The sequence below is a fragment of the Camelus ferus genome, chromosome 13 (assembly GCF_009834535.1).
Source record: "Camelus ferus isolate YT-003-E chromosome 13, BCGSAC_Cfer_1.0, whole genome shotgun sequence".
NCBI lineage: Eukaryota > Metazoa > Chordata > Mammalia > Artiodactyla > Camelidae > Camelus > Camelus ferus.
The window spans coordinates 28313098-28338727 of record NC_045708.1 but is presented as its reverse complement, the minus strand read 5'-3'; the positions used below and the strand labels follow the sequence as shown (position 1 = coordinate 28338727).

The window sequence follows — 25630 nt, the reverse complement described above, 5'->3', positions numbered from 1 at the left end:
CAGGGCTCAGTGCAAGTGAGGGATCCAGGTGGGGTCCTGCTAAGCCCCCTGACCTTGCAGGGTGACCTTTCACCTCCATGAACCCCAGAGTCACTTTCTTTGAGTCTTTACTAGGGAATTCTTTCATTCTTTCCTGAATTCACTCAACAAATAGTCACGTGGTACCCGCTCTGTGCCAGGCTCGGTTCTAGTTACTGGAATGTAACAGAGAATGAAACAAAGTCCCTGTCCTGGTGGAGCTGACCCTCTAGTGGGAGAGACAGAGAACAGTACATCAGCCATGAAGTGACTGTCACATGGTCTAGACGGTGACACCCCTATCTGGAAACCAGGAGGGGATGGACGACAGAGAGCAGGTAGGACCGGGCCGGGGGTTCTGACCTGAGACTCAGACAGAATTTGCATCTTGACTTCACCACCTACTGTCAGTGTGATCTGGACTTTCCAGCGGACCTCTTAGAACCTCAGTCTCCTCCTCTGTAAAATGGAGGTACTCACGGTACCCACCCTAGGGGCTGTTCAGGGACTGTGTGAGATGACAGCCAGTGATGACCACGTGCCCGGAACCTCCCCGTCTGTCCTTTCATTTCATCTCACGTTGGCTGTCACATGTTTGTTTTAAAAAGAGGACAGGGAGGCTCTGGGAAGTTAGGTGATTTTCCCAAGGCCACACAGCTGGTCGTCCCCCTGCCTGCTCATCCCCTGCTCTTGTCCTACACAGGAGCCGCCCCTCCCCCCAGCCCCGGGCCCATCATCAGGTGCAGGACATGCTGCTGAACTGAACTGTATTAAACGTGAACATGTGTTGTAAACTAGGAATGTCATTTACATAATATCTTTGTTTTGGGATTTGTAGAACTAATGCATGTTCACTGTAGAAAATTCATGCCCCTTAGATTTGTTATGAAATTTCTTTACAGAAAATTCAGACCATATGTTTAGAAACATATAACATGGAATCCCCTAATAATCCTCTGTCCACTTCAGACAAAGCCAGTGTGTTTTTAGTCTTTTGGTGTGGCCGCCTGCAGCCAGCCCTCATATTTTATCAATACAGATACTAACAGTTGTATTACTATTTTTAACAAAGTAGGACCTAAATGTCTCTGTCTTGCCATTTTGTCTTTCACTTCACAATAAATCCTTTATCTATCTTAAAAGCCAACTATTAGAGTAACCTTATGCCCAAAGGTATTTCTCTTTTTAGCTATCTAGCTATTATTTATTTATTTTTATTTCTGCTTTATTGAGGTATAGTTGGCATATAAAATTGTAAGATATTTAAAGTGTACATCAGGATGATTTGCTATACATATAAATATAACATTCCCCCTACGTAGTTAATTAACGTATTCACCACCTGACAGGCTCATCCTTTTTTGTGTGTGAGAACATTTAATTTCTGTTCTCTCAGCAAATTTCAATTATACAACATATATCGACTATAGTCACCATGTTTTACGTTAGTTCCTCAAACCTTATTCAGCTTATAGCTGAAAGTCTATACCCTTTTACCAACTTCTCCCCATTTCCCCCACCCCCAGCTCTGGCAACCCCTTTTCTACTCTTCTGACTTTTTGATTTTTTTTTAATCCACATGTAAGTGATACCGTGCAGTATTTGTCTTTCTCTGGTTTATTTCACTTAGCATAATACCTTCAAATTTCATCCATGTTGTTCCAAAAGCAGGATTTCCTTCTTTCTCATGGTTGAATAACATTCCCTTGTATGTAGATATGCTGTGTCATCTTTATCTGTCCATCTGGAGGTGGACACTGAGGTTGTTTCCATATCCTGATATTGTGAGTAGTGCTGCAGTGAACATGGGAGTGCAGATGGTTCTCTTTTTAAAACTTGAGATATAATTGACATATCACATTGTATCAATTTCAGATGTACGAGATGACTCAATATTTGCACAAATTGCAAAATGATCACTACAGTAAGTCTAGTTAACATCCATCACCACGCATCTTACACCTTTTTTCTCTTTTAATTTTTTTTTTTACATCTTTTTTCTGTTTGATACCCTGTTTTTATTTCCTTTGGATATACACCCAGAAGTGAGATTGCTGGATCGTATGGTAGTTCTCCCTTTAATTTTTTGAGGAGCCACCATACTGTTTTCCATAGTGGCTGCACCAATTTACATTCCATCAACAGTGCACAAGAGTTTCCTTTTTTCCCACATCCTCACAAACACTTACCTCTTGTCTTTTTGATAATAGCTATTCTAAGATGTGTGAGGTGATATCTCACTGTGGTTTTGCTTTGCATTTCCCTGATGATTAGTGATGTTGAGCGACTTTTCATGTTCCTGGCCATTTGTATGTTTTCTTTGGAAAAAGATGTCTATTCAGTTCCTCTGCCCATTTATTTTTATTTTTATTTTTTATTTTTGCTATTGAGCTGTATGAGTTCTTTATGTATTTTGAATATTAACCCCTTATGAGATATGTGATTTGCAAATATTTTCTCCCATTCAGTAGGTTGCTTTTTCATTTTTGTTGGTGGTTTCCAAGGGTATTTCTTTTTCCAATAGTTGAAGATGTGTCTCTCTTCTCCAAAACCCTGTCCAGCCAACAGGATGGTGTACTCTGTGATTCCCTGATGACTGACTACTCCTCCCCAGCCCCTGTCTTCCCAGGGGGAATCTGGCTCTCTTGGTACCCCTTCCCCCCACTCCCCTACCGCCAGCCCCTAGTAGCAGGTGATCAGGGCAGACCTGCAAAGTTGAAGGAAAGAGGAAGGGCAGCGGGAGTGGGGAGCACTGGGAGGCAGGGGAAGGAGCTGGGACCTGGATGGTGGCACAGAGGCAGGACCAGCCTCCTGACCTTGGCAGGTCACCCTGGGCCCTCTCCTGAGAACTGAGTCCCCCCAGGGCCCTGCCTGGAGGCACCTGTTGATGTAATAACCTTGTAGACAGGTGACCACTCCCATCCCAGCATCGCCACTCAGAGGATTTACATGGTTTTACATGGGCTCCATGTTGGCAAGTCCACCTGAAGGGCCCCAACTTGACGTGTGACCCCTGGCAAGTCTCTGCCCCTCTGGGCCTCAGTTTCCCCATCAATGCAGGGTGGCCCCAAAGGCCTTTCCAGCTCTGATGAAAGAATGTGACCCCGCCTTTCCTGCCTGCTGATGGGGCTCCTGCAGGGGTGAGGCGTGGAGCAGGGGTGCACTGTTCCCCATGGGACAGAGTGCGTGTGTCACTTCCCACGTCTTTCTGGAAAACCCCACAGTTCAGTTCTTTCCTGGGTTTGAACCAGAAGAACCGCATCCTTCTTGCTCACATCTCCTCGGATCTATTTTTGGCCTTGGCGGGCTTGATGTGGTATGGAGCGCGGTGTCCCCTTTTCATTTGGGCTCTGAAGCTCTGAGGCCTGGACCGGTAATTATGAGCGCAGAGCCATTTATGGAAACCACTCTTGAAAAAGTCAGTAATGAGAAGTGACTAAAAATACCTCAGACATGAGCGGGGCCTGCTCTCCCAGTGCTGAGATTTCTGAGTGGGAGGAAGCCTTCAGGAGGCAGAACTGGGAGCTGATGGGCCAGGGCCGCGGGGACTCGGCTCTCGTCTTAGGTCCGAGGGGCCCTCAGCCTTGTTCCCGGAGGGGCCAGCCAGACAGGCCCAGCCTGTCCATCTCCAGGGCTCCAGGGAGCTTGTCCTCCACCTCAAGGGCCAGGCCATGAACAGAGGCAAGTCCCGCAGCAAAGTGAGAAGATGGGGGGCTTCGATAGAAACTTGCTGTGATGTGGAAACCACTCCCAGACCAGCAGGATGCCCCTGCCCAGGGGCTGCATGACTGGACCCTGAGCTGCTGTCCTGGGGACCAGGAGCCTTGAGACTAGGGGCCAGGCATCCCCTCTCTGGGTCCCTGGGACTCGAGAGGCTGGATGAGTGAATGGCTAAGGCGTCTCATTTCCTCCGCACATTGTTCAGTTTCTGCCCCCAAATTGTTCACCACCCAAAGGGCACATGAACCATGGACAGAGAAAGGGAGAGATGGAGAGGCTGATCGTGTGGGGTCAGAGAGGGGCGAGAGGGCTTTTACAGCTGGACCAAGAAGAAAGTAGCCTTTAGACTTGGCAGGATGGAGGAACCTGGAGAGAGAGGCTTCAAGGAGGGACTTCAGGGAAGATATTTGCAACCAGAAGGCCCAGGAGGCCAGGAGGATGGACCAGGCCAGCTCAGGGGGCCTGGAAAGCAGAGCCAAGCTTAAGACCCTCCTGTGGGCCCAGTGGGGCTGTGGAAGGGCTTGAGGGCAGGAAGGACTGCCAGACGGGTCAGAAGACTCCATTCTCTTAACAGTTACTCTGGACTGAAGGAAAAGGTCATCTTTTGAATTCTTACCTTTTGGTCAGAAACAAGACAGATTTAGGTTGTCCGAATGACTCTAAATTTGGTCCAGGGCACAAAAATAGCTGAAGCCTGTGTTGGTGTGGGGCTGGTGGACACAGGGTGTGGCTCTGGAGGTCTAGCCTGTGAATGGGGGTGCAGGGCCCAGATATGGAAAGGCAGAAGGTGGCCAGCAGCCGGGTTGGTGGAGGCCGCCCCCTCCTGCCCTTCCCTCAATCATGGGATCCAATCTGGACGTTGTTTATCAGAGGCTGGAGGAGAAGGCGGGATGAGGCTGGGGGTCCAATTAGCGCTCCTTAGTGAATGATGACCAGGAGGCCGCATTAAAGCGATCCAGAAAGTAAATTCATTTGCTGCTGCTTCCCCAGACAGAAAAGCTGGTTCAGTGTTGGAACATTTTTGGCAGCTTTTATAATTTTATAGAAAATAACCATGTAGAGTTGCGTGGTGGAGCCAAGTGTAGCTTGATCTACTCCCTATGTCCAGTGAACAGCTTTGCGCATGTCTTTTCACATTTTTGCTGGTGTGTTTTTGAGATCCTTGTGCCAAAGGGTAGGTTCATATGTAATTTTGCAGGGGTATCGCAAAAGGAGGCTGCCAAACTCCTCTCCACCGCGTCCCCATCAGTGCTGCGTGAGAACGCGCATGTCTGCTCTTACCTGCTTCCTCTCGCAGGGAAACGCCCCCACCGCCCCCCAACCCTCTTGGGCCTGGAACGCTCTGTATTTCACTTCCGACAGAGATGACATCCCTTTTTACTTGGTTGTTTGTCTACATTCTGTCTCCCCCATTAGACTGTAAATGACGAGAATGCAGAGACCTGGCTTATCTGTCTTGTTCATGGCTGCGTCCCCAGTGCTCGGAACAGAGTCTTACATATTTACATAATCGATAAATTTGTTTGTAACTTGAACTTGATGAGTGAATGAATGAATAAATGAGCAAATGAATACATTTATTTAGAAAATGATCACTCAGTATCTCCCCTTCCCCTCCATCCCATGGCCTTGGAATTTCTGACCAGGCCCCCTGAGAGTATCACATTTTGACCAAAGCTGGGAGACTGCAAATCAGACTTACCCCAAATTCCTGTTGAATGGCCACCACTCTCAGCCCATTGCCTGTTTACAAAGTCCTTTCATGGCCCTGTGAGGAAAGTTGGGCTGGTTCCTTATTCCCAGTTCGCACAGGCAGAGACCAGGCCCAGGTGGGTCGTCCATATCTGGTTGGTGCAGGGAAAGGGCTGAAATGAGGGCCCTAACCAATGGCCAGAGCCCTCTGGGCTGCCCTAAATTGCCTCTCTGGCTAAAGCAGGCTCAGTCTGCGCAGTTAACAAGAGGGAAATAGAGCTGCCAGAAAACACTTTTCCTGGACACCAGCTTTTGGAAAATCATTCTTCTAACTCAAAACTACAGCCACTGAAAAAGCTGCAAATCCACAGGTGGCCTCTCCCTACCCTTCTCACTGACTGTCAGATGAAGCAGCTGTTACTGAATTCAGGTTCAGCTGCTTGCCACTTGAAAGCCAATACTTGAGAGAGAGAAGTACTGGTAGGAAAAGAAAGTTTGCTTTATTTCGGAGGCTGGCAACCAGGGGAGAAGATGGACTCATGTCCAAAAGCCAACTCCACACTGCCAATCTGTGGGCAAGAGCTTTTAAAGGGAAGTTTCAGGGGTGTATAGGAGGAGGGACAGGGCTATGTGCAGAACAGCATAGTTAGCTCTGACAGTCATCTTGAAATTAGTCAGACAGTGGTCTGATCAGCATCATCTTGATTGTTTTAAGTGCATTAATCTTCAGTCCCAGGTTTGGTTTGTTCCCATTTTCTTGAGGCCAGTTCTTGGAATTGTGGCAGCTTATGTCATGGCTACAGTCTGGTCATCATGTAGTTAACTTCTTCTGCCTGGTAGAGGTTTTAGTGTTTGTAAAACAGCTCAAAGGATATGGCTCAGAATGTTATCTATAGCTGTTGAGGAGAAACTAAAGGTCCTTGACATTGTTTAATGGGTAAACTATTCGTATTTTGTCTTGTTTGACTGTTTTCCTTTGTTTTTGCTTTTTCTCATTTCTCTAATTAAATTTATTCTTTGGCTAAAGTTTTTCTACAGACAAGAAGCAGACAGAGGACATGGTGGGGTTTGCCCAGGAAGGCTCCATAGGGCCCTGCTCTGTGACAGAGTTACTTTCTTTACCCAGTTCCATACTTTAGGACACTTCACCAATTTTTGGTGAAAATCATTTTCCTAAAATTGTCCCATCTCCGGTGCTTGCCTGGAACAGCTAGGGTGGGCAGTTTCCGCTACTGGAACTACTGGGCGATGGGTACCGATTTCACAAACCCACAGGAGGGAGGGCCGGATCTCTAGTCAGTCCAGGTGAACAGGGCTCTCTTGACCCAGCACACAAGCGCCCTCAGGTCAGCAAGGAGGGAGACCACAGAGCTTGGTGCCCCCAGGAGCTGGCAGGTTCGTGGTTGTTCCCTCAGTCCCGGATCCAACATGAGTCAGTGTTAGGCTTGCAGACAGATGTTCCCAGTGACTCTGCTGTGCCTTGTGGGCAGATACACTTAAAATGCTTCAAGAGGGGTCAGTACAGGGCGTAACTGAGCAACCCCTCCTGACTATCTGTGCCACATCTTGTGACAACCACCAGCCTGGATGTATTTCAACCTGTAGGGATGCTTACACAGCCATGCAACAGAGGTGGTCTCTGTAGGCCACGAATGAACAGAGATTGTCCCCAAAGCTGTGTGTGTGTTTCTGTACAGGGGAGGGGACTTGTGTGGTGGTATTCATGGTGAGCATCACTCAGCAAAGTTCCAGACCCCTGCCCTCCACGCCCTTCCTGTGTGGGAGGACCCTCATCCCGCCTGTGTCACGCTGCCTCTGAAACAGTCTGGCTCGTGGGTGGGCATTTGCTGTGGGTCCAGCACCCTGTTAGATGATGGACGTTCTATTTTCTCTCCTCCCTGGTTTGGGGGAGAAAAATTCATCTCCTACCCAAACATGTGTGTCCACTGGCCTTGCCCAGCACAGCTGTTTGCCCATCCATTGCTGGACCAGATACTCACTGTGAGGACAGGAAGTGCTCCTACATCCGCCTCCACCACCAGCCTGGTGACTTGTGGACGATGAGCCTAGTAGCAAAAGAGAGAATTTTTAAAAAGACTTGCAAACATGTAATTAAAACCTCAGTGTTGGTTTTGGGGGAAGGCACTGGGCGGCTCCCACTCCTGTTTTGTGGAAACACAGATTTTTAGTATTTGAAAGTGACAGGAGGCTAAAGTGAGATGCTCTAAATATACTGTCCGGGGCATATCCGGGCAGCTGGGGAGATGTGGGCTTTATTCCATTCCTGTGGTCTCTTGCCCAGACTGTTAGACCAGTCCTGCCACCGACCACCTTGGTCCCTCCAGCCTGGGCTTTACCCTCGCCTCCACACTTAGCTTCCAGTCCAGCCTCAAACCATGCGCTCTGCTGCCCAGAACCCTGAGCCCCACTGACCAGAGCACAGCCCACACTCTGAGGGCGGGATTCCAGCCCTCCCCAGTAGGCCACAGCCAGACTCATGCCCTGAGCCTCACAGAGCTGGATGGTGGGCAGCCCTGGCACCCCACACCTGTGTGTAGAATGCCCTCCCTGCCTCCTTCTCCACCTGCAAAGACTGCCCTGTCCTTCAAGGCCAATTCTGGTGTCACCTCCTCCGGGAAGCCTGCTTAGATCACGCCATGGGATCCTCCACTTCCCCAGCACTTGACTGGGCCTCTCCAGGAGCTGTCATCCTGCCCTGCTTTTTCCTGTTCTTTTCCATGTGTATTTCTCCGTCCCCTTCTTCTTTCACCTTGTCCCAGAAAGGGTCCTGCTGTCCTTTGGCCCTTTGCTGGGTTTCATGCCATTGTTTTCCCTCCTGGTGCCATTGTTCCTCAGTCTAGGCCTTTGCTCATGCTAGTCCCTTCCTCTGCCATGTCCTTCTCTCTTGACATCATGGCAAATCCACTCTCAGCCCTCAAGGCCCAGCTCCAGAGTCAGCTGTGAGCCTGCTCTCTGCCCACCTTCCTTCCAAACAGAGCTGACCCCGGGGAGAGCCCCATCCCTCAGCTATGTCTCTGCTGCAGTGTGGCCATTTTCTGCCGTGGACCTGACGTCCATCTCCCAGAGGAGGGGCCCATCCTCTGCCTCATCTGTGGGTCCCAGAGTCAGCAGGGGGCTGAGCGGGGCAGGCGGGGTTTAGGGCTTAGGAGCCAGAATGTCGGCTGCCCTTGTGGGTACCTGCTGTGTACTGTGCACAGAGCCCCCTCCGCACCTGGGAGGCAGAGCTGGGACAGTCCTGTTCACGAGGAGGGAGCCGGCCCACCCAGGCTGCCCAGGCCCCCAGCTCCCACCCGGTCCCCCCACCCTGGAGCCTGAGCCAGAACCACGAGTGACCGCCAGCCCTGCTTTGTCCTGCAGTGGAGCATGACCATGCCCTGGGCCACCAGGAGCCCCCCTGGAAGGAGTTCCGCTTTGACCTGACCCAGATCCCAGCAGGGGAGGCTGTCACAGCCGCGGAGTTTCGGATTTACAAGCTGCCCAGCGCCCAGCCACTCAACCGGACCCTCCACGTCAGCATGTTCGAGGTGGTCCCGGAGCAGTCCAACAGGTGCCCGCCCCACTCCCTGCCGCCCGCTCGAGTTCGGCCCAGCCCTGGGGCACATTTCCCAGAGGACAGAAGGGGAGCTTCCTGGGCAGCACATCCTCAGAGAAGAAAGATGCTGGCCCAAGGCCTGGTGTCCCCATGCGGAGAGGCCCAGCATCAGTCCAGGCTTCAAGTCCCCGCCCTGCTGTCCTGGATGTGGGATCCTGAGCCTCAGTTTCCCCAGCTGTACACGGGCACAATAACACCTTTGTACGGTAGATGCAGTGAGAAAAGGCACGTGAGGCGCTCAGGCCAGAGCCAGGCGGGGTAGATGCCCCCCTAACGGGCCCCAGGCGAGCACTGGAAACTCCAAGGCAGCTGTGCCGGCCCTCAGTTAATTGTTCTTTCATGTCCACAGGGAGTCTGACTTGTTCTTTTTGGATCTTCAGACGCTCCGATCTGGGGACGAGGGCTGGCTGGTGTTGGACGTGACAGCAGCCAGTGACCGCTGGCTCTTGAACCGTAACAAGGACCTGGGACTCCGCCTCTATGTGGAAACGGAGGATGGTAAGACTCAGGGGTCAGCAGAGAACCTTCCCCAGGGGGCTCCTCCGAGGAAGCTGCTGGCAGCAGACACAGTTGGCACCACCTCCCTTGGCCCCGAAGGAGGCCTGGCCTTTCTCAGCTGTGCCCTGAGGTGACAGTCCCCTCCCCACCGCGCGGGCCCAGGGGAGAAAGGGTAAGGTTCCCGCAGTGCCGGCCAGCAGGAGGCCCCTACCAGCCCTGAGCCCATCCTCTCCTTCTGCAGGACCAACAGTTGAGTTGCTAAGAGTGAGTCCATGTTTTCCCTCCTCAAGAAATGGGCGTTTCTTCTTACTCTAAGGAGCCTGCCTTCTCCACCAGGGCTTTCCATCCCGGGCAGGGTTTGAGGGGAAGTGGCCACACCCTCAGGCCATGAGGCAGATGCCAGGGTATGAACCCCCACTCTGCAGCCTTCTAACACGATGAGCCTGGTAGGCAGTACCTGCTAGTACTTGCTTTTCCAAGCATTGGTTCCCTCCTCTGTGGAATAAGGATTCATACATTCATTCCTTCATTCAGCAGGTGTTTGGAGGGGAGCCTCCTTTATCCCCGGCAATGGGGGTAGAAAGGTCAAAGGCAGGCCCAGGGTTGATGGGTCTGAGGTATAGCAAGGGGCCGCCAGGCTGGAGCACAGGGGCCTTTGGGAGGAGATGAAGTGGAGAGAGGTGGGCAAAATATTAAATAAATATCATTTTATTTAATCACAGTGGGGGATGACAGGATCTGACCTGGTTTTTATAAAACAACCCTCTGAGACACTCCCCCTCACGAGGTGTAGCATCTCTCCAGCCCCTTCAGTGTGGGCTCTGCTCAGTGACTTGTTTCCCAAAAGTGTGGCCGGGGTGAGGCTGTGACTTGCAGTGGAGGGAGCTGAGCAGCCCCGCCCCTGCCAGGCACTCAGGCTCCCGGGAATAGTCATTAGATCCCAGGTGCCCTTGACCTGATGAGGTGAGAACAGCACGCAGCTCTGTGGTCTTTGTCCCCAGAACCCTGAACCCGTCTCACCGTGAGAAAAACATCAGATAAACCCAAATTGCAGGACATTCTGCAGACTACTGACAAGTACTCAGAACTGTCAGGGTCATCAAAAACAAGGGAAGTCTGAGAAGCTGTGAGAGCCCAGAGGCACCTAAAGAGTTGTGATGACTAAATGCCACGTAGGCCCTGGGTGGGATCCTGGAAAAGGAAAAGTCACTGGGGAAAAGCAGTGAAATCCCAGTAAATTGTTGTGTTAAATAATAAGATACTGATATTGCTTCATTAGTTGTGACAAACGTTACCATAGTCATATAAATGCTAACACTGCCCAGAGGAAACTGGGTCTAGGTGTGTGGGAACTTTGCAAATTTTCTATAAATCTCAGCTATTGTAATATGAAGTTTATTTATTTTGTGTATAAAATAAAGACCCCCTTACCTCAGTGGGGAGAGGAGTGGGGTAAGGGTTGGGGACAAGAGTGAAGTCAGAGAGGCCCCGGGAGCCTCACAGTGTTGAGGTGGGAGCTGTGGGGGGCTTGTTGCAGCAGCAGATACCAAGGAGGGTGCACAGAGGAGCCGCGGGTGATGGGGACTGAAACAGTGGGTCTTGTTAATACATTTCGTTTTGTTTTGCTTGTTTTGGTTTTCGCCTAGGTTAGGGAACAATAGAGGGGAAGCTTTGAGGTAGAAAATCAAGGTCTCTTTGGGGAGGGGTCCTGATAGTGGTCCATGGAAATGTTCCAGGCCAGTGAGTGCTGGGGACACAGATGTGGGAACCGCTGAGGTGGAGGTGGATTTGGAGCCAGGGGACCGGAGCAGCGCAGGTGGGAGGGAGGGTGATGATGGAGAGGGAAGGAGATCGGTCCCCAGTCTTTCCCTGAGGGAGGCCCCTGCTTCGGGGCCACCGTGTACCTGCTCCGGGTCCCTCCCGCCATCCGGCCGGGGATGCTCAGCCCGGGAGCCTGAGACGGAGTTGGGAGGCAGTTGTGAAGCGCGGCAGAGCAGGCACAGCTGCCGCCTGTCCCCGCTTGTCCCCGCCAGGCCCAGAGCCGGAGCAGAGCGGACGATGGCGGCCCTGCGGCTCCTGGCATCGGAGCTTGGGCCCCAGGTCCCTGCCAGCCACTCAGGGCCCACGCTGGCGACCGGCGGCATGTGCGGCTTCGCCAGCAGCGCCCGGGCGCGCGCCAAGTTCTGCACTGATCCCGTGGAGCCCTGAGAGACATCGCGGGAGGCGCGAGGATCATGGTCGGGGGCTTCGAGCTCTGAGGGATCCCGGAGAGCCTGATCCGGGCGCTGCTCAAGACCCGCGTGAAGGACTTGACCGTGGTCAGCAGCAACCTGGGGGTGGACAACTTCAGGTTGAGCCTTTTACTGGGGACCAAGCAGATCACCCGCATTGTGTGCTCGTACGTGGGGGAGAACGCGCTCTGCGAGCACCAGTACCTGGCGGGCGAACTGGAGCTGGAGATCACACCCCGGGGACCCCGGGCCGAGCACATCCCTTCAGAGGGTGCTGGTGTGCCCGCCTTCTACACACCCACGGCCTACGCGACCCTGGTCCAGGAGGGAGGCGCACCCTCCAGGTACCTCGAGGAAGGCAACATCGCCATCCTGAGTCAGCCCAGAAAGGTGAGGGAGTTTCACGGGCAGCATTACCTTCTGGAACACGCCGTCACGGCCGATTTTGCTTTGGTGAAAGGGTGGAAGGCCGACCTGGCCGGAAACTTCGTTTTCAGGGCCAGCGCCAGGAACTTCAACATGCCCCTGTGCAAAGCCACCAGAACCTCAGTGGTGGAGGTGGAAGAAGTCGTGGATGCGGGGTCATTTGCCCCAGAAGACATCCAGGTTCCTGACGTTTATGTAGATCGTGTCATCCGGGGGGGAGAGGGGAATATGAGAAAACAATTGAGCGTGTAACCATTTGGAAAGAGGAAGATGAAAGGAGCAAGTCTACGGATGGTGTGAGGACACGGATCATCAAGCGGGAGCTCTGGAATTTGAGGACGGCATGTATGCCAATTGGGCATCGGGACCCCTCGTCTGGCCACCAGCTATATCAACCCCAATATGACCGTTCATCTTCACAGTGAACATGGAATCCTGGTCCTGGGTCCGTTTCCACCAAAAGATGGGGTGGATGCAGATCTCATCAACGTGGGCAAGTAAACAGTCACCGTTCTTCCCGGGGGCTGTTTTTTCTCCAGCGATGTATCATTTGCCATGATCCGAGGGGGCCACATCCACCTAACCTTCCTAGGAGCCATACAGGTTTCCAAGTATGGTCACCTGGCTAACTGGATGACACCTGGCAAGAAGGTGAGAGGAATGGGGGGTGTGATGGACCTGGTGTCCAGCACCAAGACCAGAGTGGTGGTCCCCGTGGAGCACTGCACCAAGGCCAAGAGCCCAAAATCTTGGAGAAATGCACAATGCCACTGACTGGGAAGCGGTGCGTGGACCGCATCATCACTGAGAAGGCCGTGTTTCACGTGCACAAGAAGAGAGGACTGACTCTGATTGAGCTCTGGGACGGCCTGATGGTGGAGGACATCCAGAGGAGCACGGGGAGCACCACTGCCTTCTCCCCGAATCTCAGACCCATGCAGCAGATTGCAGCCTAACTGGTAAGTGGCCTTGGTCCCACTGTGACCTCACAGGACTGCATCCGAGGAGGACACAATCACATTTCTGCACTTCACCAGCGTCTGGCCAGTTCTCCCCTGTCGTCACCCCAGACACCCTGCCACTAGCCGGGCTTTGTTCTCTCAAGAGGAATAGAACTGTAATTAAAAACCAAAGGGAAACCGAGACCTTGGCCTTGTATGTTCTGTGAGTTCTGAGAAAGCTCTGCTACAGTCGCTGAGACGTTGACGCCCTCTTCACTGTCTGTGATCTTTAACGTTAAATTCTGTGCAGCTTGAGATGATCCCACAGGAAGGGTTTCACCGAAGCGCCTTCCCGCATGGCTGAATCATGAAATGTAGAGAAAAGTGATGGGGGAGGAACAACTCCACCCAGAATCACTGCAAAGGCACCGTTTTACTGCAACCATGAAAACACACGTGTAAATGTGAATTTGTGGTCAGCGGAAATGTCTGAATGAAAGATGTTTTCCCTTTGGCCCCTCTGACTTTCCTCTGGGGCTTTTCATTTTGTCGCTAAGTTTCGTTTCCCTGTAGCCTCTCCTCCTCCACCCCCCCCCCCCCACCCAATAGCTAAATAGATGTCTCTAGAAGGGAAGAAAACTGTCTTGGTGGCCAGTGAACTGGTAATGGGGCAACTGAAGGGGGAGAGACCGTTGGTGCCAACATCTCGCCGGGAAGTCTCCCCTGTGAATAAACAGCTCGTCTGTGCGTCGCCAAAGGCTTAGGACAGGAGGTGTTCTAGAAACGTGACCGATGGTCTCAGATGGGTTTTCTCCTGTGTTCCTGTGTCATCCTGAACAGACACTTAGACCCTTCCTCTCTGTTACGGAGCCTGAACAGGCCTCTTGTTAACACTCCCTTGTAACCCAAGAGGGGCAGTGAGGTACCTCTTCCTGAATCCACAGGCTCAAAACCTAAAAAGAAAAAACTGAGTTCATCTATGTGTGTGTGCATGTGTGTGTGTGCAGGGTTCACACCCAGGCTCGCCGTGGAGCCCGCACTTTCTCAGAGCAGCGCCAGGGCTGCACACACAGGACGGGAGCTGGTGGGTCAGAACAGGATGTTGCAGCTGGTCAAGGAGGGCCTGTCAGAGGGGCCTCACTGGAGCCTCATCCCGACGGGAGGGCCAGGGCCTGGGATGGAGGGATGGTGTCCCTGAAGGGACAGCTGCAGGGTGTCTCGGGGACCGTGACCAGGTGGGCAGTGGATGGATGCCACTGAGTGGACCATGCAGCACCTTTCAGGGTTTCTGGGGAGGTGGCCCTGATCTGCCCTGGGTGTCGGGAGGGGCTTTCCAGCAGCAGTGTGGAGCAGGCAGAAGTTTCCAGAAGCAGGCAAGTGAGAGGGCTGTTAAGATAGTAGAAAGAAGGAAAAGCATTGCGTTCCTCCTTCTCCCACGGTGAGGAAATAACCTACAGGACAGAAGCAGACCTGGTCACAGCGGGAATTCCCTGCAAAGCTTTCAACCAGGCGTCCTGATTGTCCTTCACTATGGCACTAGGGTCACATCCATGACTGCAGGCTGAGATGGGGCAGATGCCACAAGGGAGGTTCAGGTGGCACCCAGAGCAGATGAAGGCTTGGGGAGAGCTGGGAGCAATCTTGGCCTGGCATGGGGGGGATAGAGGATGAGTCTCTGGGGATGTGATGGGGCAGGTGAGCTGCTAAGACATCTGGGCCCTGATGAAGGAGACTCAGAAAAGGGGTGAGCCTGGGGGTCTTGGGGGCCCATCTAGCCCAGAGAGGCAGCATCTGCATCTGGGCCTATGGGGGAGGCTACAGCATGGCTCCCATCTCCAGGCATGGCCCCCCTGTCCCCTATCACCTGCAAAGGGGGCAGGGTGCCTGCCAGCCCCTCACAGGTCAGGTCTAGAGGCAGGGACCTTGGGTCCCAGGGGCTATGGAAGCTCCCACCTCTGCTTTCGGGAAAGGAGCCTACCAGAGCCAGGCAGCCTCAGGGCCACACCCTGGACCACCCGGGCCTGCCCTGTGGTCCAGTCTCTCTGTACCCAGGAAACCTCAATCTGATCCTTGACCAGACAGTTGCACAAAGAAAAGCCGACAGTAAACACAGCCTTTGGAGCCCGGAAGGTCTCCCTGGCCCCCCACCCCAGGGACAGGGCTCTCCAGGGACATAGGGACCCAGGGACCAGACAGCAGGGAGGGCTCCAGAGCCAAGTAGGCCCCACGTGTCTGCCAGGTGTGGAGTTCCACTCCACCTGCCCGCATTGCTCCAGGGCCTCCTCCTGGTGCTGTCACAGGCTTTCCCCTCTGCAGCAGGGCTGCTGTGTGTCTGTGGCTCCACATAATCAGGGGCCTGCAGCTTCCTCGTGATTCTGACTTGTGAGACCCAAACTCCCCAAAGGGCTTCTCCCTGGGCCCTTCCAGTGTCCATTCCTATAGCCAACAACCTTCTGTCTCAGGGTCATCCCTGAGTGGAGCCTCTAATGGGTCCAGTGCATGTTTGTGGCAGGTGACGTCTCATAGCTCAAAGGTTAGTCTCTGGTTGATTAGTTGTTCAGTCAAATCTGGCCCATGGACTTGGGGCTAAAGCACAGCTGTGTAAGGACTGACCTTTGAGCAGGGCTGTGAGTGGGGCAGGCATGTCCTTGACCTGTATGGCGGAGGATTGGATCATAAGACTTGCTAATAGAAATGATGTGTGTTTATGTATGGGCACATATGCACACTCATTATAAAACCACGTGTACATATTTGTGTGTACAAATGTGTGTATGCGTGTGCATCAGTGTTGCAACATTGGAGTGAAATGTACATGGAAGTGGGATGCTCCATACTAGTCTAAGAACTATAACAACGAGTGGTAATCATGCCCCTGTTGTTTAGTCTAAAAAATTCCACAGGGAAAAAGGAAATGAAGAGGTTCTACCACATTCTCATGTCTGTGATGAAAGCCAGAAAATAACCTAAATGTCTAAAGATGAGATAACATCTAAATATTATGGTGTTTCTACTCAAAGGAATTTTATATACATTTTAAACGTTCATAGTAGAGACTTACTTTAACAACTGGGGATATGTTTATGTGAAAGAACTGAGAAAAATACAGACCTCTTTGTTATGGTCACAATTTAAATTGACATATGACAACATCCAAGAAAAATGAAAATGATGTGGAGTTGGGGAGAGAATTTATGGTTGATTTATTTTAAAAGTTTTTTTATAGTTTTACTGCTTTGATAATTAAAAAAAAAAAGAGGTCGATGGAAATACAAACATGTACAGGAAGATTGTCTCATTGATGAAGTTGACTTTTCCCGGGATAATCAGTGTTTTTCCTGCATCCTCAGTCTTTAAGCAGCTGTGGGTAAAATCCGACTTTTACAGCATCTGTTCCTAGGCTGGGCCCTCAGTCATGTCCCTGCCTACAGCCTTTTCTCTCTCTTTCTTTCCTTTTACCACCAACCCAGTGGTTAAGAACTTAAATGGAAAAGAACTTGGGCTCCAGTATTAGACTGAGGAGGTTGAACCCTGGCTCTGGGACTTGGGGCAAATGTCTCTGCCGCTGTCTGGAGACTCATGGGGCATCGGGAATGGTGAGCGCCCTGCCTTTGGGCCGTGAAAGTGCTTGCTAATTCCTGGCAGCTGCTCTAACCAGCAGGTGTTACAGATCCTACTCTAATCCCCAGAAAGTATAGGGTAGAAGATAGAACTTGGGCCCCAGAGGTCAGGATGGAGGTGGGGACCTTGGCTCTGAGAGTCCCTGGCACTGGGGCTCTGGGCCATCACTGAGGGGCTCTGATGTTTCTCAGTGAAGCATGGGGTCCATGGGGTCCAGGTCACTCTGAAGACAGAGAGAGATCATCACGTGAACTGAATGAAAGCTCACGAGGCCCCCTCCCCCATCTCCTAAAGACCTGCCCCTGGGGGCTGAGGCTGGATGGGGGACTCTGGTCTTCAGAGGAGGAAACCGAGGCACAGTAGGTCCCTTGAGGCCTCAGTCTCTGCCCTCCTGGCCCACGGAGCCTAGGGAAGGAGGTCCCTGCTTTGTCCCCATGTGGGGCCCCCACCCTGAGTGACAGCCTCTCTGCTCTCTCTGTCTCAGGGCACAGCGTGGATCCTGGTCTGGCTGGTCTGCTGGGGCGACGGGCACCGCGCTCCAGACAACCTTTTGTGGTCACCTTTTTCAGGGCGAGCCCCGGCCCTGTCCGAGCCCCTCGGGCAGTGAGGCCCCTGAAGAGGAGGCCACCAAAAAGAACCAACGAGCTGCCGCCCCCCAACAAACTGCCAGGGATCTTCGGTGAGCCTGGGGACCAGTGGTGGGGACAGAACCTTCCTTGCCTTGGTGGGATCAAGCCAGTGGTCACCCCTCAGTCACCTTTCCTGACACACCTGTGCTCACTGCATCCTGGGGACCGGCCACTGTACCCTCTCTCAGGGCTCTGAGTGTCTGCCCTCGAGTCCCTGCCTGTCCTGGCTCACTAGGCCTCACCTGGGTCTCCATGAGAGTCAGGTGTCCCCAGTAGCCCTTGGTGTTGCCCCAGGTGCCCAGCAAGATCCAGGTGTTTATGTGAAGGTCTCCACCTCGGGATCAGGGACAAGCCTGACCCACCTCCTTTCTTTCATGGAGAGTCGGCCTTTGCTTGGCTTCAATGGGGCCACTTCTCCTGTGGAGTGGGTGTGGCAGGAGAGGTGGGGTGAGGTCAGGAGTGTCTCTGGAGGAAAGAAGAATGTGCTGCTGAATGGACGAGGGTCCCCAGGCTGTTTATGGGACCATCAGGAGGTCTACAGGCTGAAAGTCAGGGGAGGCTGGGCTGAGTGTGGGGTGATTGTAACCATAGGGAGCCATCTGGAGCCATCGAAGGTTCTTGAGCTGGGTCACAGCACCAGCAGAGCTGCAGGGATGGGCTTTATGAGACCAAATGGTTTAGTTTCCCCTCATTCATTCATTCAACAAACATGCCCATTAGGGCATCCCCCGCCCTGGGAGCTCCCCGTGGTGGCTGCACAGAGCAGGACCCCAGCAAAGACCTTGCCCTGTCTGTCCCCCGCAGATGACGTCCACGGCTCCCATGGCCGGCAGGTGTGCCGCCGGCATGAGCTCTACGTCAGCTTCCAGGACCTCGGCTGGCTGGTAATTCCTGCCTCTCCTTCTTCCCTGAGTGACAGTCCCCATCTGAAGATCCCGAGTGTATGTCCAGGGGGGGTTGGAATTATGAGGAATTTTCTTTTTTTTAATGTATTATTTTCTTCTGTGTTTTCCAAGTTTTCTAAAGGGAGAATGTGTTGCTTTTACAGTGAAAATAGCTTTTTTGTAAAAACCATGCAAATGGAGACTGAATTCTCAACCACAAAAAAATAAGAGCTCAGCAGGGAAACTGAGGCCAGGGTGGACAGGGCCTCTGTGCCTTTGCTGTGACTGGCGGCGGGCTGGGGAGGACGATGCTGAGGGCTGATGCCGGGTGAAGGGTCAGAGCTCGTGCCCGGCCCTGCCTGCTTTGGGTGGATGTCAGGCCTCTGGGGAGATGGCCACAGGAGGGGCCCGAGGGTGGGCTGATGGGGCCCTGAGGCTGAGGGAGGGTTAAGGGCAGGTGCTGGACCACGGGGCTGGGGAGGGGGCACGTCGATGGGACTCACCATCTCCTACTCCCCCCAACCCAGGATTGGGTCATCGCCCCCCAGGGCTACTCAGCCTATTACTGTGAAGGGGAGTGCTCCTTCCCGCTGGACTCCTGCATGAACGCCACCAACCATGCCATCCTGCAGTCCCTGGTGAGTACCACGTCGGTCCTGCCTGGATGCCCAGGGGAGGGGGACACTGAGGAGAGGAGCACGGACTCCAGGAGGTGATGGCAGCTCTGCTGGAGTCAGGGAGCTTCCTCTGCATGGGAACCTCCTTGCGTGCACGCGCAGTGAAAGCCCACACCTGCATGGAAACTGGCCCCACCTGAGCACATGTGCTCCAGACACACTGACAGGTGTGCACGCGTGCACATCTGCGCCCTCCACGTGCAGGGGGGACAGTCCTGAACATGCGGTGGGTGTGGACTTATAAAGGCCCGCCTGCTTGTGGTCAGAGGTGCACAGCACTCCGCCGCCTGTGCGCTCTGAGCGCACACATGCACCGGTTCACGGGTGCATTCAGCCTCCTGCGAGTGACATGCCCTCGGGTCAGGGTGGGTGGCCTGCGTGTGCGCTCTGCCCCCGCTTCGTGTGGGGGAGTCGCCGGGTGCCCAGTGCCCTTCTGGCTTTGGCTTCCTCGCCTCTTACTTTCCTGTTGGCTTTGTCCTGGGTCCCTCCCGGCTCTCTGTTTCTACAGATTGTGCGGCTTTGGATGCCCCAGTGTTTGGGGCAACTTTAAAGGCTGAAAAATAGTTTCTAATAGGAATGTTGTTGCTGCTGCTTATTGCTAAGTGTTTTAAGAGGATTCTTTTTTTAAAAAAACACTGAGGCTTCTTTCTAGAACATTGGTCTAGACACTTCAGTTAGAGGTTGTGCCAAGGTGATGCTATAGAGTGAGACTAAATGAATTAACAAAAGTGGCTTGGAGCCCAAGATAATGCCTCCTTTTCCCAGTGGTCACGTGGGGTTGACCGTTGGAAGCCACCTTCCTTGGAGGAGCTCAGGTGATGCCAGCACCTGCCCCTCCCAGGGCTGCTCCCCTCCCTCTGCACCAGCCCCGCCCCTCAGCTCCCGGGGCTGTCAGTCAACAGGAGGGAGCGCTGGCCCTGTGCTGGGTGCTCCAAGGCAGTGGCTGCCCTCTGGGGAGGCGGTCAGTGAACACATGAGCAAAGGAACCGTGGGCCCCGAAAGGAGGCTGGTGTGCAAGAGAAGGGGCCAGAAGGAGGTGACGGTGGGGGTGGGCAGGGCTCCCTCACACAGGGCCTGGGGGTCTCTCTTAACGGGGCAGGTAGTGGATTTTGTCCCAAGTAAACCAAGCCAGCATAGGGTTTCAGCAAAGCAATACGTGATCTGACTTAGTCTCTAGAAGCATCTCTGGCGGCTGTGAGAGGACAGACCGTGGGGTGGAGGGTGGAGAAGGCAAGGAGGACCAGGGCGCCTGGCGGGGTGAGAAGTGGGCCAGGCAGCGTGGACGGTGGAGGAAGGAGGGGAGGGGCCCAGGGCCTGCAGGTGAGGGTTGAGAGACTGGGTGCTGGGGTGAGGGTCTGCCCCCGAGGACAAGGAGGGGAACGACGACATTGTTGGGTTGGAGGAGGGATTGGAGGCAACCTGAGGTTCTGCTTTTGCCCCCACACGTGGGAGGCCATGTTGACCCCATGTGGAAGTCGGGCAGGTGGGTGGATACAAGTCTGGAGTCTGAATTCGAGAGACGTCGCATGTGGTCTGAGTCTCGAGAACAGAAGAGATTGTCTGGGGAGACAGCAGACACAGGAGAGGTGGGAGAGGACTGGTGTCCTCCGTGGAGAGGCCTGGGAAGGAAGAGCCTTGGTGGGGGGAGGGACGGGGGTCGGGTGTCCTGAGAGGAAGCGAGTCTCTCCAGGCTCACTGTCTGCTGTTCCCCACATGGCAGCTGGTACGACCACCTTGTTCTCAGTCGTGTCCCGTTATCCCTGCGAGAAAGTCTGAGCCCTTCGCCTGGGATGCAGGGGGGCCCCTTACTGGCCACCCTGCCAACCTCTCTGATGTCCTGCAGCCCACGTCCCAGTGCCCTCACCTCCCTGCCCGCACTCGGCCCCAGGATGTGCCCTGCATTTCCCACCTCCCTGCCTGCGCCCCTGGGGGCCTCCTCAGCTCTGGGCCTGGGCAGCTCCTGCTCACCCTGCACACTTCACCTCTGTGGTCCTTCCCAGCCAGGGTCGCTCTCCAGCACTCGTGTCCCAGGCTCAGAGGGTGTGCTGTGAATGTTGCGCTGCTCCCGTGGGTCCTGGTTGTCTACTGGAATGTTCTGTTTCCCCTCCCCTCCTGCTGAGGATGAGAGCAGGGACCACGTGGGGACATTTCTGTGCTCCCCCCCCAGGCAGGGCTCGCACAAGGTATGTGTTGGAGATGTGTTTGTGTTGGAAGTGAGAAAAGTACCATTATACCCATTTGGCAGAGGAGAAAACTGAGGTCCACAGATGTATGATTTTTTATCCAAGGATATACAGCCAGTAAGTAACAGGACCTCTGAGTTGGTCTCCCACGTGGCTCAAAAGCGGATTGAATGGAATGGCACATTAGACTCTAAATCAATCTGTTTGGTGCAGATGGAACAAAAGGCCATCTCTCTTTTTTGTCCTTCACCTGGGGAAGCTCTGGTCTAGGGGGGAGTCACAGAATAGCCGCCCTCTGTGGTGCCAACTTCTCTCTCCAGGGTCCCAGCCCAGGAAAGGCCCTCCCTGGTCAAGGCACTTACATGGTTGGCACAGGTGGGTGGTGTCGCTTGGTTTCTTTCACGTGGGCCTATGAAAGGCAAGCCCAGCTGCCGCATGCAGAGGCTGGGAAGTTGGGGAGCAGCACCCCCATGGCTCAGTGGGGCTGGACATCCCCACAGAGGCCTCAGCTCCCCTCAGGGGCCTGAGAGGCTCTGGGTCCCAAGCCAGCCCAGTGCCCGGCTAACGGTCCTGGAGGCAGGCTGGCTCAGAGCTGGGGCTTCTGGGACAAGGCTGGGCCCGGGGACCGCATCAGCCAGGTTTATCCAAGCCCTGCTTAGCAGCTCCCAGGAGGGCCAGGGGGTCCCAGATGGATGGAAGCAGGTTCTCCTTTCTTTCTGGCCCCCGATGGGTGCAGGGCTATCGTTAGGGCCCTTCCAAGTGGGGACCCACTGAAGAGTCCAGTATAAGTTTCAGCTCATCCTGCCAAGTCTCAGGATAAATATTTTGGTGGAGGCTGAAACAGCTCCCTCAATCAGGCTGTCTCTTGGGGGTAGAGCTGTTTGGAGGAGGGTAGTGGGATCCCTACGCTGGGTCCCAGTCGTGCCGCAGCATCGGCCATGTGGCCCGGCCTCTGTGCCTCAGTTGTCACCTGCCGAGAACAATACCTGCCTAGAAGCCTGGGCGTGAGCAGGTGTAGCGTGAACGTTCTCCGACGCACAATCCAGAGGGGCAGACAGACCTTCAACAGCTAATGCCGATGAGACACGATCAGGGACGTTAAGAAGCACAGAGAAGACAGAGGAGCAGGGGGGCTCCAGGGGGCGGTGCTGCAGGGGCACCAGGAAGGAGGACTGGGCACATGTGCTGGGGACCAGTAGGGTCAGGGTTGTCCCGTCTTGGGGGGAGGGGTGTGGCAGGGAGCCAGCCGGTGCCCAGGCTGGGCCTGAGGGCAGAGGGGCAGGGTCCCCGCCAGCACCGGCCCTGCTGCAGGTGGAGGTGGACCCAGGGAGTGGGGAGCGGCCGGAGCCCCAGGCAGAGCTGGGGGCTGGGCCTAGGGGTCCCGGGAGAAGCCCCTGGTTCTCACGCCTCTGCCGGCCACCCCCTCCCCGGCCAGGTGCACCTGATGAAGCCGGACGTGGTCCCCAAGGCATGCTGCGCACCCACCAAGCTGAGTGCCACCTCCGTGCTGTACTACGACAGCAGCAACAACGTCATCCTGCGCAAGCACCGCAACATGGTGGTCCGGGCCTGCGGCTGCCACTGACTGACCTGCACCAGCCCCAGGCGCTCAGCCCCCCATGGCGGGGACCTCCGACGCCGTCACAGCTCAGCAGGGGCCACAGCAAGGGCCCTCCCTTCCCTCCCTGCCCACCTCTGGCCAGCCAGCCCTCTCCAGGCCCCTCTGCCCTGCCTGAGATCAGGATAGACTTCTGGCCTCCAGTCCTGCTGGTCTGAGTCATCAAGCAGGGTTCTTCCCCAGCCGCCTTGGAGGCATCCTCTGGCATTGGCACAAAGTTGTGTCTGAGGACCATGCCTGTCTGTTGCTGGCCCAGCTGTGGGCAGACGTGGGATGAACTGAGAGGCACCTAGAGCCCAGGATGGCCACCTTCGGCCCTTCACTGGCCATGACGGGGTTTGGGGATGTGTAGACGGGTCCTGGTCCATCTCCGGTTGCCTGCCCTTCCCTTGCAAAACGGGGCAGTTCTAGGCACTTCTGTTGAAGTGTGGAGTCACACTCAGTGTTCTCTATTTGGGGATCTGAATTACCAAACTTCTGGCCACAAGGAGGCATGTGAGTCACCTCCAGAAAGAGCTGAACAAACAACATGATTTAGGGCTAAGGCCAATGGCACTTATCTTCCCTGACTTCCTGCCTTGATCTGCCTCTGCTGTCTAGGGGAAGACATGCAGTGCACAGACACTTTGGAAAAACAAAAAAATCTTGGGGGCTTCATTAACCCCATCTATCTGTCACCATGTTGAACCATTAGGAGTTCAGCTCTGTGGAAAAGTCCTCTTTTTGCTGAGACAAGTATGGTAGATACGTCAGGTGGCCTGGGATGACAATACCCAGCACAGGTGACATAGTTTCTGTTCCTCATCTGCATGGCAATCATCAATAACCAACCCTGATACTTCTTTCAAATCTGGATAGAATTCCAAATGAGCAGCACAGAACTCCAGGCAGCCAATGCCAACAAATTAGAGTTGTCACGTGAAGTGAAAACCATCTACCATCTTCTGCTAAGGAGTGAGCCACTCCACCCAGGGTGGCACATCTGGACACTGGGCCGCCTGTGGCCAGGTGTGGGGTGAGGGTAGGGCTTATCAGTACCGGCCTGTGTCCAGGAGTTGTCAAAAACAGCCTGGTCTCCCAAGTCTGCATCACCCCGTGTGCCCAGGAGCCCAGTCCTGTTCCTTGGGACCTGTCCCAGGGGAGTGACAGGTGGCAATTAGGCTCAGCTGGGTGGGGCGGTTCCCGGAAACCACTGTTCTTGGAGCAGCCGCCAGCAGTTGGAGTGTTTATTTGATTAGACTTGCCAGGTCTGTAATTTACCTGCTGGAGCAGACAGAGTCCAGCTGCCTGAACCCTGAAATACCATGTTATTAGAAGCAGATCCTGGGCCTGCCCAACCCACAGGCACAGCCCAGGACGCACATCCCTGGAATTCACTGCACCCTGAGGAGGGGCTCTGGAAATGCAGGTCTGGCAGCAGGGGTGGAGGCTGGGGCCATGCTGCGGGACAGCAGCCCCTCCACCTGGACCTGGGAGGGCTCCGGGAGCGAGTGCAGAGGAAGAGACCCTCCCCATGTGCACAGGAAGGTGGTGAGCTCGCCGTCAGTGTAGGCATCTAAGCTCTGACCTAGATGTTGGGAGACGAGACTTGCCAGTGGCTTCCTCCTCCAGGCCTCATTTCCCATCTGTAACATGAAGCATGTATGTTTTGATCTGCAAAGGGCCTTCAGTCAAGGCATCTGCACCTGTCAACCCTGTTCCGCACAGCCCAGAGGCAGCCAGTAACCCTGAAAGCGGAGCCCAGGTGGTCATCGTGAAATCAGCTGGCACATAATATGGAACCTGTTTGCTGTTCTAGGACTTTTCTAACAGTTCTCTCTTCCCAACATCATGGGTTGACATTTAGGTAATTTTAAATCTTAAATTAGCCAATTATCTTGACAACTCATTTTTTACTTCACCTGGTATCTTTAGGCCGAGCCAATGCCTGGCTTAGTTAGGGGAACACCAGGAATGTCTGTCATGTTACCCAGAGCTTGGCAATTGTGGAGTACACCTCACCTGCCAATCAGGCTGTGCACAGCAGGAATGACTAGGAGTTGCAATTCTCCTTCTTCATGCAGAACAACTGAAAAACAGTACATTATCGCCTGTCTATCTGGCTGGCAGACTTCCAGCAACTTCTGCCATCCATTCAGCAAGTGAAATCAAACAGGAAAAGCCCTGAGCAGTGGAACAGTTGTGAATGGAATCAAAGCCCATGCATTTCACTCCAAGAGTTATCTGTCTGCTGCGCCAAGTACTGTGGCTGTGTTACAGAGGCCACTTCCCTCGTGGCATGTTTATCTGGTGCACCAGATGGGAAGGGTAAATAAGGGTGGTCAGTTCAGCCCCACTGACAGCAATGAGAAATCAATGACAGTTGACAGGCAAGAAGGACACATGGGAAAGAAAGCTAAGGTGAAATGCACAACAGTCTTAGTATTTGCAGTGCAATCCTGGTCTCAAGACCAAGTCATCATAATGTCTGGTTCACTGTCTTCAAACTCAGGTAGGGAAGTAACATGTTCTGGAAAAAAACCCTTAAATAGGAAAAGAGGGAGCACAGTAAGAGTACAGATTTTTGCAGCAAATGGATTTGAATCCTGGTTCTTCCTCTGTAGAGCAGGATAATGGCTCTTTCCTTCCAAGCTACTATAAAGATCATATATGTACACAAACATTTAGGACGTCTGGCATATAAGTGCTTAACAACTGGTACCTGTTGGTATTATTACAAATGAGTTTGCTTATTTTGAGCCCCTTCTGTGCTTGTCCACTAAACCTCCTCCTCCCAGAATGTGTTCTGTGGGTGAGTGTTTTATTTCAGAGCTGTACTTTTTCCTAAAAAAACTACACACTGCAATCCTTTGTGGGCAGGACTTGTGTTCTCACCTGCT

At 53.7% G+C, this 25630-nt stretch overlaps 1 protein-coding gene and 1 pseudogene across 2 annotated transcripts in view; both read left to right on the top strand.

The window, feature by feature from the left end:
* Positions 1 to 25575, top strand: part of BMP8B (bone morphogenetic protein 8b) — a 29918-nt gene extending 4343 nt beyond the window's left edge. The window contains exons 2-7 of one of the 2 annotated variants that reach the window (XM_032493923.1): positions 8809 to 8998; positions 9393 to 9541; positions 17245 to 17439; positions 18194 to 18273; positions 18801 to 18911; positions 22569 to 25575. In XM_032493923.1, the coding sequence (XP_032349814.1) occupies positions 8809 to 8998; positions 9393 to 9541; positions 17245 to 17439; positions 18194 to 18273; positions 18801 to 18911; positions 22569 to 22718 (875 nt within the window). In that variant the 3' untranslated portion in view covers positions 22719 to 25575. Of the gene's footprint in view, positions 1 to 8808; positions 8999 to 9392; positions 9542 to 17244; positions 17440 to 18193; positions 18331 to 18800; positions 18912 to 22568 lie in introns of both variants that reach the window. The other variant, XM_032493922.1, reaches the window with a different exon arrangement.
* On the top strand, positions 10837 to 13874 carry LOC116667947 (annotated as a pseudogene).
* Positions 25576 to 25630: the final 55 nt, after the last annotated feature.